This window comes from Cyprinodon variegatus, unplaced genomic scaffold (assembly GCF_000732505.1).
Source record: "Cyprinodon variegatus isolate N-32 unplaced genomic scaffold, C_variegatus-1.0 Scaffold190, whole genome shotgun sequence".
Taxonomy (NCBI): Eukaryota; Metazoa; Chordata; class Actinopteri; order Cyprinodontiformes; family Cyprinodontidae; genus Cyprinodon; species Cyprinodon variegatus.
The window spans coordinates 1,122,886-1,133,561 of NW_015150643.1; the positions used below are offsets into that span (position 1 = coordinate 1,122,886).

The window sequence follows — 10,676 nt, forward strand, 5'->3', positions numbered from 1 at the left end:
GTATTCATTGCAAATAATACAACACTAGTAATTATCTACTTAAAATAAGTTAACATAGTTGTATTTTTATTATTTCAAATGTGAGTCATCTTATTCTATTGGCAAATTATCTTTTTTACTTGCTCGAAACAAGGTAAAATGCACTTATTTCTGGAAATATAGACTTAATATTTTAATTTAAGTTTTTGCAGTGTGCACATTATTTTTTTAGACTTGATCACAGAATTACAGAAAACCTAATGTGAGTAACCTAAAGTTTTTAATTCAAACTTATTCTACACTGATAAACCTCATAACCTATATCTGCAAAGGCAAAATTTATGTACGGAAATATTTGGGTATTTAATCGGCTCATTTTACCCAGCGCATTTCTTGTTTTCTCTTCCACTATCCAGTATTTAATTTCTCTTTTTACTCTCTTCTGGGTGAGAAGAAATGTCTTTATTTCTTTAAAGTGCTTTCCTTTTTTTCTGTCTTTAGATGGTACCTGAGTTTTTTAGTTATATGAATAAACCAAATTGAAATCACCCAGGTAAAATGAAAAACACTTCCACTAAATGTGTTGTTTCAAAAATCTCTTTTTCTCCTCCTTTTTGTTGCTGCCAGCAGGATTTGCCGCTGCCTCGCAAAAACAGCAGGTGAGTGTTACTTTTGTTTACTTCCTCTCCGGCTCTCTGCATGTTCTTTTCCATCCTCCCCTTTCATAAAGCTGACAGCAATTCAAAGCACATGAATCTTGTTTGTTGATGTGAGTTTAATATTTCATTTGAAAGCAACGAGGCGGTTTGTTGGAGCTGATGGTGTTTTGTTGTACATGGTGTGTGGAGGATGAAGAGGACAAGAACGCCTCCTGCAGAGCAGCTGGAGTTTGTCAGACTTTGATTACTACCAGCTGTAATCTGTGGATTCTGTCCTCTGTGCTGAAGGATCCTTATCGCCAGTACTAATTAGTTTTTAATCCATCAGTGTTCCACTTTCTTTTCCGTTTACCTGCTTGATCCTTCTTGTTGTTCAACCATTTAAATTTTAATTAGTCTCAGTGTTTATTGTTGTTACAAACTTAGAGTTGTCTTTATTGTTTCTCAGATTCTTATTACCAATTACATATCTGGGGTTCTATTGCAGTGGCTCGTGAATTGTGAATAGACAAAAGCATCATTCTTTTGCAAATTAAAGTATCTGAACTAAAAATGAAACTAAACTTGACACAATAAAAATAATGAATAATGTATTTATAAAACAATATATTATTGGCAGACAACATACAATGCTATATTGTGACATTTGCAGTATTTCTCTTGTTTTACCAGTCTTGTGTTTTTTACAAAGAGTCTCAATGCATCTTAATCATGTCTATTTTGTTTTAAAACAGCTGAAGTTATGGGAAATACTTCACAGCTGTACTAACTTCTATGTGGAATAATTGTTGGAAACAGTGTTGCCAGATTGGGTGATTTACCACCCAGTTTGGCGGTTTTTATTTTGATTTTGAGGGTAAAAATTGCTTTGGGAAGGTGGAGATAATTTGTGCTGGTTAACCTATTAAAACACGTGTCCACCAATCATTCATTATTACTGGTCCATAGCAAAGCCTCCATCACTGATTAGCTAATGTCATCTGCCAGGGTGTTTACCACAGAGACCTAGTGTAGTGGTGCCACAAATTATGCTAGTTTTTGCAGCAGGTGGATCTGATGTGATAAGCCTAGCGCTGACGATCGATGCGTTCAGGTTGGAAGAGGAATCTTTTAACCTCTTAATACCCACCTGATTTTGGGTAATCCTCACCTATTTTGCATACGCAAATGAAAAAGCTGTCATGATTTTATCTAAGGCTCGGACCCACACGCAGTGAAGCATGTGGTTCAGGCTCAGTGGGAAATTGGAGTTGTAAATCTTGAGGGAGAGGATTTGTTGCCACTCACGTTTCCAGAGAAGAAGAGAAGCGTAGACTCCAGTCTGTGTGTTGGTCTTCCAGAGTTTGTTTGATTCGTTGGAGGGCGGAACAGGGTTTAACCAGAACTCGGACAGAGTGGAATGATGCAGCCGCTGGTTGCAACTTAGTTTTCCTGTGGTACTTGAACGGGTCGTGGTGAAGATGACTTCCATACTCAGAGAGATCTCAGCGTGCTCAAAGGTGGCTGGATCCAAACCTCCTGTTTGGAATCCGTCGCTCAGTGTAAGACTCAGTTGGGAGAGGGTGGTCCGAAAAGGTCCAGTTTGCAGGAACGCATCCTGCCGAAAGGCAGAGAACAAACAAAGTTGAATCTCAGGGAGAAACAAGTGTTCAGTTAAACTCAATGTGATCTCAGCTTGGCTAGAGAACAAAAGCTCAGGATCCAAAAACTCAGATTAGACTCAGAATAACAAGGCTTGGCTAGAGTACCCTAGCCTGGGTGCCAGTCCGAACTTAGTCCCGCCCACAAGGTTTGAGTTCGGGGAAGTTCGGTCTGGCTCTGCTCCATAGTAGCGCGAGTATTAAAGCCCACTGTCAGGCGATCCAATCAAATTGTCAGGGCGGGCTTTATACAATGATGGACAGATGATCAAGAGTAACGTTATCAACCACGTGACCAAAGCGCGCTTGGGTAACAACAATAATGGCTGCCGCTGGAGAGTTTGGGTGAGTAGATTCTGCTATTAGGTCTGTTCTAGAAGATATCGACAGCAAATTAATTTTAAAAGAGAAACAGAGAAACGCGATCAAGGCTCATCTTCTTATTCTAGGCGTGAAACTGCACGCTTTAATTTTTGTGGACAACAACTATGCCTCGCTTAACATACGTCACGCACTCCATTGCTCTTATTGGTTGTAGGTCTATCCAATTGAGTGCAGAGGCATTTTTTTTCCTGGTTCGTTCGAAACACGCCCCATAATCACAGCTCTATGGAGCAGTATCAGACTCATATTCTGACCAGAATTGAGTCGGACTACGTCAGGCTAAGAGTACCCCATACTGGCAAACACTCTGGCGTCAAAGTAGTGGCAACCAGCAGCTTAAGAGCAGTCCAGTGATGAGGTAACCGTTTGCAGGTGTGTGAGGAGGCGAACCGGAGCCAGGCGCCTCCTGGTGGAGGAAGGGAGAAACACAAAAGACAAGACACAAAAACTGGGATCCTGACAAAAGCAAATAACTTAGAAACTGTAAGCCCAAATTACATGTGCAATACATTATTTGAAGGCTAACACCCCCTACTTTCCTAATATATAAATTAAAATTGGGTGAGTAGAACACAGACCAACCTACATCAGTTCGAACATGACTCAAAGTTTTTGTTTTTAATTCTCGGAAATGATAGGTCTTTTTTGAACAGAAGTAATAAAGACATTCTTGAAATAATGCAGGTTTTATTGTATTATATTTGCTCTACATCATGTCAACCACAAATACAGAAAATGTCAGACCTCTAGCTATAACAGTTCCAGAGCTGTGGGCTGTGGAACTTTTGGTGTCAGCTTGGAGCTGTGCGCAATGGCTCCACCTGCTGGCAAAAATTTTACCGGTGGAATTTTACACATTCTGAATTATTACCCCCACTTAATGTCCACCTGGTCCCTGGTGACCCCGGTCGGATTTAAGTGGTTAAAGATGCTTTAGGAAACCGCTTCTATCGGGATTTAGCGCTTGGTTCAATTAAACTCCCCGCCCTCCCTATATCAAGCTCGCAAGTTGAAAGTGCTTTTTTACAAGTTGCTCTGCTGGAAGCCGACTCCAGACATCGCATGAGCCTGTCGATACTGTGAAGTTTGATGGATCTGCAAACCGAACTAACACAGAATGGATGGACATCAGCAACATTCCGTCCTCGCCGACAGTTAGATTTCATTCAACCATGTACTGACCTCAAATCACAATGGATTGTGTTATAGTTCATCGGAGATAAAGTTCAGCGTTCCAATGTTCAATGTTCCAGCCATCAATCTAATAAGCATTAAAGGTAATAATTCAAACTCAACCATAATAAATGTAATTATTTCAGTGATGTAAAAATAAGTTTTGCATATTTGTGAGTGAGCACTGATCATAGTTTGTCTTCTAAAAGTAAAAAGAGGAGTAATCTACATGGTTATGAATCCATCTGCAAATGTGTTAGTATTGGTATATAATGTGTCACATGACACTAGATCTGACATCACTGTGCTGGCTGGGTCAGTTGTTTATGGAGAACAACTCTGGGCAGATTTAGTTGAATTGTAGCATTTTGTTTTGAAATGTTGTGTTGAATTAGGTTATACTGAAGTGTGTTCATGTTCACACAGTGAATATAACAATATATTAATTGGGCAGGTTGTTGTGTGATGTGACTCTTTCAGGCAACAATGGTTGGAAATATGCTGGCTTTATCAAACTGTTCTATTTTGTATGGTGGCTGAGGGGTGCCAATGCCTGCATAAATACATGATTTAAAAGCAAAATCAAAAGGTTGTGCAAACTCAAAAGTAAAAATAGCAAATGGAAAAATGCTGCAAGTTGCAAAAACAACTGCAAGTTAGGAAAAGCTGCAAACTAGCTGGAATAATGGAAGTGCTCCAAACCACTAGGTGAAAACAATCAATCTGGGACCAGAACATAGACAACTCAAATTAATATTAATAGGCAAAAACAGAAATGGTATGCCATCCAAAGGACATTTGGAAGAAAGATTTTTTTTAAAGTATGTTTTCCTCTGAATCTTTTTTAAATATTTAAACCTCCTTAGGCTTATTTACACCTGTACTAAGAGTCTGTCCCTACATGACATGATGATTATCTCCCCCTAGTGGTCTGAAGCACCTCAGTTATATGGAGCTGGTTGGCAGATGATGTTTCTTCATTTTGCTTGAAACATTAATTTTAAGGCCATATTACCATAGAAATGGTCTACAAATGTTAAATAGAGATGATAACATGTTTCTTTTTTTATCGAACACTCGTTTATTTCCAAGCTTTAACCATTTTACCCAAGAGGTAACCCTCAGATGAAATATTTTTGGTAGGATTTAAAACAAACATAAATATATATAACAACTGAATCAAATATATTCTTTAGGGAGTTTTTTTTTCCCAAAATCTGCAAAAGTAGTTATTAATGTTTGCCAGATGTAGGTTGTTTTGTTTTCACTCCTGTCTCAGTTCATCCCAAACCAGCTAAATGGGGTTTGAACACAGATCTTTCCACTGCATGTTTTCATGTTTATTTTGTTCTGTTTCCAGATTTAGTTGTGACATAGCTTGGACTCATGTTTTGGGTCATTAGCTTGATGTAAAATGAACCCCTGGCCAAGTAGTCACCTTTCATGCCGCTGTCATTTTGGTTCAGAGGGTTTCTCATTTTGTACAGCTCACCGACACTGGATCCATGAAAATTATGCAAACCATTACATACTTCTATGTTTGACAGTTAATGTCACACACAGAGGAACTTTCAAATGTTGATTCATCAATCTATAACCCTTTCTTTCAGTCTTCAGTTAGTCCATTAGTAGTTTTTCATGGCCCAGGCAAGCCAGTTTGCCTTATTCTGTCGTCTTAGCAATGGTTTTCTTGCTGCAACTTGTCCAGTCAAACCTGCAGTCCTCTTTTCATGGCTGAAGCTGAGATCTTTCTATCAGCATCTACCATCAAACTGTGCTGGAAGCTGTTGATTTGTGGGCTGCTTATCATGCAAGCTGTTAACATATCCTCTCATTCAGGTTTTGCTTTGGGTCTGCCAGATCTCTTCCTGTTTCTGAGTTTGATTGTAAAGGAAACGGTTCTCACTGCCTCCTTGAATTTTTTAACAAGTCCTTCACGTAAAAGTTTTTTCTATGGTATGCCTCTATTCCACATTTAATTGCCTTTTTCTCACCAATTTTGTTGCAACACACTACTTTCTGCCTCATAATGCGTAGCACAATGTTGTTCCAAACTGTTTTTATGCGCACAGTGGGGTTTGATCGCAATCAAGAAAGGAATTAGCAGCCACAGCTTTCAAGCGTTGATTAACCTTCATTGCTGTAGAACAGCCGTAAACTGATAATCCATTTTGTCTTTTCTGAAAAAGACTTGTTTTTCTACCTTCTGAACTTTTATTATTATTCAGTTTTTTTAACCTCTGGCATTTCAGCATTTCCATTTTTACCATTTCAAGCTATTCTTTGGATTTTAAAAACTTTAATTGAAATGCATAACTTTAAATATCGAGGCCTCCATAAACATTTGAGTGTTGATTTATATATGTAGAAGTGTGTATTTCTTTTTGTAAGTATTATCTTCTATTTCAGAGGTCATGGATTAGCGGGCCGTGGTCTGGATCCGGACCCACCTGCTGGCCAATCCGAACACAACCTGATTTAAAAATGTATAAATTGTCATGTTCGGATTAATGTGTCTAACCCACATGCAGAACTCGGAGGCAGAAGAAAAGTTCAAAGATTTATTTACAATAAATGTAAACAGTTTGATCAGATCCAAGAGGGGGCTTGACTGGTCACGAGTGGGTTCACTGCTGAGGAGGACAGAGAGATTAGTGGAGGTCCAGGTATTTTGCAGGTTGAGAGTGTTCAGGTCAGTACCTGTTCTGGAGTGGATCAGAGCTGCAGAGGGGGGGAACCTTGATGGTCCAGAGGTTGTCGGCAGGCTGAGGGCAGAGGCGGAGGAAGAGCTTACAGAGTGCAGGCAGATCACAGATTGAGTTTCCTTCCAGTAATCTCCTGAGAGCGGGCAGGCAGATACTTGACAGAGACAGCTCTCCAGAGTTCTACTGAGAAAGAGCAGACAGATCACCGGCAGAGAAACTCTCCAGAGTTTCAGGTATTCAGGCAGGATCAACCTGGGAAGCAGAGAGGAGAAAAACGGGATCAGGTTTGGTTCACAAAGTCAGAGATCACAGACAGGCAGGTTGGCTCAGGCTTGCTAACCGTTAATGGCAAACACTCTGGCACTGGAGTGAAGCCCTCTGCCTCCTTAAGTACAGATCTCCTGATGAGCAGATGGGAGACAGGTGGTGTGGTCGGCTCAGGCTCCAGGAGATCTCGTACGACCTCTGGTGGGGAAAGTGGACAAACCTCCAGATCCCAACATAAATTACCGCATGTTTTCGGCCGACAGTGTCTAACTTCCCTTGCGCCACTTCTCCTGTTAATATGGTAAAGCCTTTTGGGGCACAGGGACCAGGCTACATGTGAATTAGCCAATGAACTGACAGTCTGGGTCACTGCTGCGAACCACTTTTAGACACAGTAGGCAAACCTTTGGCAAGCCGGAGAAGAAGAGGAAGATGAGAAAAAGAAAGCACAGAAAGTGTAGACTGCTGGAAAAACTGCTGGGAAATGGTGAAAGAAAAGTTAAATGGCGTTATAAAGGATGACCGTGCACATTTTGAGTATGTTTGGCTCAACCTGCTGCTGTGAAGAAGGATTCTCCACCATGAACAGAATCAAAAATAAATATCAATCCAGACTCATGAATGAGTATATTGATATGTGCTTGAGAATGGCTTTGTCTCCATTCAAACCCAGGTTTAAAGTCTTGCCGGGCAGCCTAAAGCCCACTGCTCTAATTAAGGCACAAAAAAAGAAAGAAAGCAACATTGTGCTGATTTTTAATTGGTTGCCCGTGCTGTATTTGATCTGCTACTATGTACACTTAGAAGTACTATAACACCATAAATCATGAACTACTTTTTAGGCTAAAGAGAATTGAGAGACTATATGCAAGAGCAGGGGTGAAACAAATAAAACAGTAGTAGTGTTGATTAATAGCAGAAGTGGATAGTAACTGGTTACCTTTACTCAATTACATTCACTAAACTGTCTGGCTGCCCTACTCATCATGAGTAAATGCACTCAAAGAAGAACAGGCCCATAAAAATGCACTAGAGACACCTACAGTTACACTTACAGTTAAAGTCTAAGTGAGGCTTTTTTCTTTTAATCTAGCTAATTTGTTTTAATGTTTTTGTATCTGTTGATCCTGCCGTGTCATTTGGAGGTCAAGTGGAAATAAAGCAAACCGTTTACTGTATCATGTTACAGGAACTAACTTACTCTGTCCTAACCTATATACATAACATACTATAAATAATGATTTCCTAGATTTCATAGTTAAAATATTTTCTTCCACCCAAAATTGTTGTGTCATAACTGAATGTTATTCTTTTTTTTCTTTTCATTTTTAAAGATTTTGCATATAACTTTACATTTTTTGTCAGTTACTCAGTACTTGAGTAGCCTTTTTACTCTTACTGGAGTAATTTATTGGCTAAATACTTTTTACCTTTATTTGAGTAAAAATATGGTGGAATAGTGCTACTTTTACGTGAGTACAAGTTTTGGTCTACCACCTCTGCTTTTTTTTATTTTTTATTTCACATGCTTATACAGCGCTTTTTTAATTCAGAGGATTTGACCAAAGCGCTTTACAATACATTCAGTGTTTTATAGTCAGTTTTGTAATTTAGACCAAATAGAGTTTGAGGATGATTACTGGTTTATGGGTAATTTTTTGTTTGTTTGTTTGTTTTTGAGGTAATGAGTTGTTAATATCCTACCAGTTTCCTATTTTATTGTCCTGTTTTATTATATAAATTCCGATATTGTTTCTGCAGAAGATGAAGTCCTTGAAGCAGTCCGTAGTATGTTTTCTGGCTCAGAGAATGGCACCATTCTTAGTCCTTGCACCCTTTCTGTGACATGTGTTGCATTGGGTCCTGCAAAATAAACCAATAGCAACACTTTGAACAGGAGAGGTTGGTCTTCGATGGACAGCTTCTGCCTATTAGACTGCATAGAAACTACCAGCTAGTAGGCCAGCCACATTCACTGCAAAGATGGCTATCTACGATGAGGTTATGTATATCCACGATCAGAACAATAGGATCCAGAATTCGAGGCAGACAGAAAATTAGATTTCTCAAAACATTTAGGTGTGGGCGCCTAAGGCAGGAACCTCTGCAGGTAGAGAACAAAGGTTAGTGACCCCGTCTGTCTGCAGGAGGATGATAATGAAAGTGTGAGTCACTAACCTGGTCTCATAGTTCAGTCCGTGCCCAGATGGTGAGGCTGGTTCCAGCCGGTCGGCTGCTGGCGCAGCAGGTGCCGCCCAGATAGTCCCAGACGTTGATAGTCCATAGGGCGAAGCCAAAGCTGATGTCAAGAAATAGTTCCAGGATCAGGTCACAGACAGGCAGAAATCCAGCATGAGTCCGAAGACAAATCAGGCAAACAGATCAGACTGAGACAGGCAGACTGGCAGACTCTGTTTTTAAAAAAAGCTGCTAAATGCTTAAGCTCAGCTTAGACATGTCATGATCTTATCGCTGATGACTGGCCTGATTACTCATTTCATTCATCTGCCTAGCTCTGCCCAGTTCTCATTACCGTTCATCTGATCCACCTGCTTCAGCTTCTATTTAATCAGCCTTTAACCAGTCATCAGGGCCAGATTATTAATGCCTTTTTTTTAGAGTCCTCTAGTGTCCCTGAGGGTTTCTGATTGCCTGATCCATTCTACTCCTGGACCTCTAAGTCTGCCTGTCTCCGTTCTGATCTGTTTGCCTGATGATTAAATATAAATTAACTTTAAACTACATATACTGGTGGAAACAATTTATGCATGCGTTGCTTCACTGTTTACTGATGAAAAATGAGGGAGAACACAAAAATTATTCATTTTATTTAGAAGGAGCTGAATTAAAGCAGCTTGAGCAGCTTTTTGAACATTTTGGATGAAAGCAGAGAGAGACAGGTTTATCAAACTCCATCACAGAACAGCCCCAGAAACAACTGGGCTTTTTCTCCAATAAAACAAAATGTATCTTTAAAAAATAGCAGAATACACCATTAGTATAAAGATAGTTAAATATTTGACATCTTTTAGAATAAAATTAACTTGTCACATTTCAGTTTGGCTTTTCTCAATGCCAGTATGTCTCAGGTTAATGTTGTTTCTCAGCAACAAGCTTTTAAACGGTTTGTTTATCTGTCTGAGCTGTTGAAAAACCTAAAACACTCCAGAGATATTCATCAGTCTTTAGATTCCGAAGGCCATCTTTTTTATCTCATCACAAAAAGCAATTGCTTGCACAGGTACGTAACACCACTCCCCCACTGTATTCATACAGCTCAGTCAAGTTAAGCTGAGCTTTCTTTCAGTGATGAACACTCTTTTTTTGCAGTTGAATGCTTTAGTAAAATGGCCACAATGGAACGCAGCCAGAGTGACTCAGCTTGTCATGACTTTGCAACGCTAAAGTGTTGCAGTTTTCCTTCCTACATCTGATTTTCCTACAGAAACAGCTTGTGCATCCTAATCTTGAGCTGGGGCGAGATCTTGCAGTGCATTATGGGTTATGTAGCGTAATTGATGTAAGCACTACTCAACCTACTTATTACAACAATTTTATGAAAAGATCTTATGGGTTTCATGTAGTTGCATCATTGCATGTTGGATATAGCCTAATAGATTAAATAATTTGGGATGCTAATAGGGGGAGTGGCAGTCAGGTGTTTAGGTCTAGTGGTTAGGGCATAGGCCTTTGAATCCTGAGGTTGTGAGTTTGATCCCCCACTCACACAGACTGTCCCTCTGGCTCCCTGGCAAGACCCTTAACCCCACACTGCTCCCTCAGCGTCACACAATGGCAGCCCACTGCTCCTCAAGGGGATGGGTTACACTGCAGAAAAGTGATTTCCCTCTGGGATTATTAGAGTAAAT

At 39.8% G+C, this 10,676-nt stretch overlaps 1 protein-coding gene across 2 annotated transcripts in view; it reads left to right on the top strand.

The window, feature by feature from the left end:
• mast1 (microtubule associated serine/threonine kinase 1) overlaps window positions 1-10,676 on the top strand; it is an 86,449-nt gene that overhangs the window by 20,531 nt on the left and 55,242 nt on the right. Inside the window, exon 2 of one of the 2 annotated variants that reach the window (XM_015379391.1) lies at window positions 607-638. In XM_015379391.1, the coding sequence (XP_015234877.1) occupies window positions 607-638 (32 nt within the window). The remainder of the gene's footprint in view (window positions 1-606; window positions 639-10,676) is intronic. The other variant, XM_015379392.1, reaches the window with a different exon arrangement.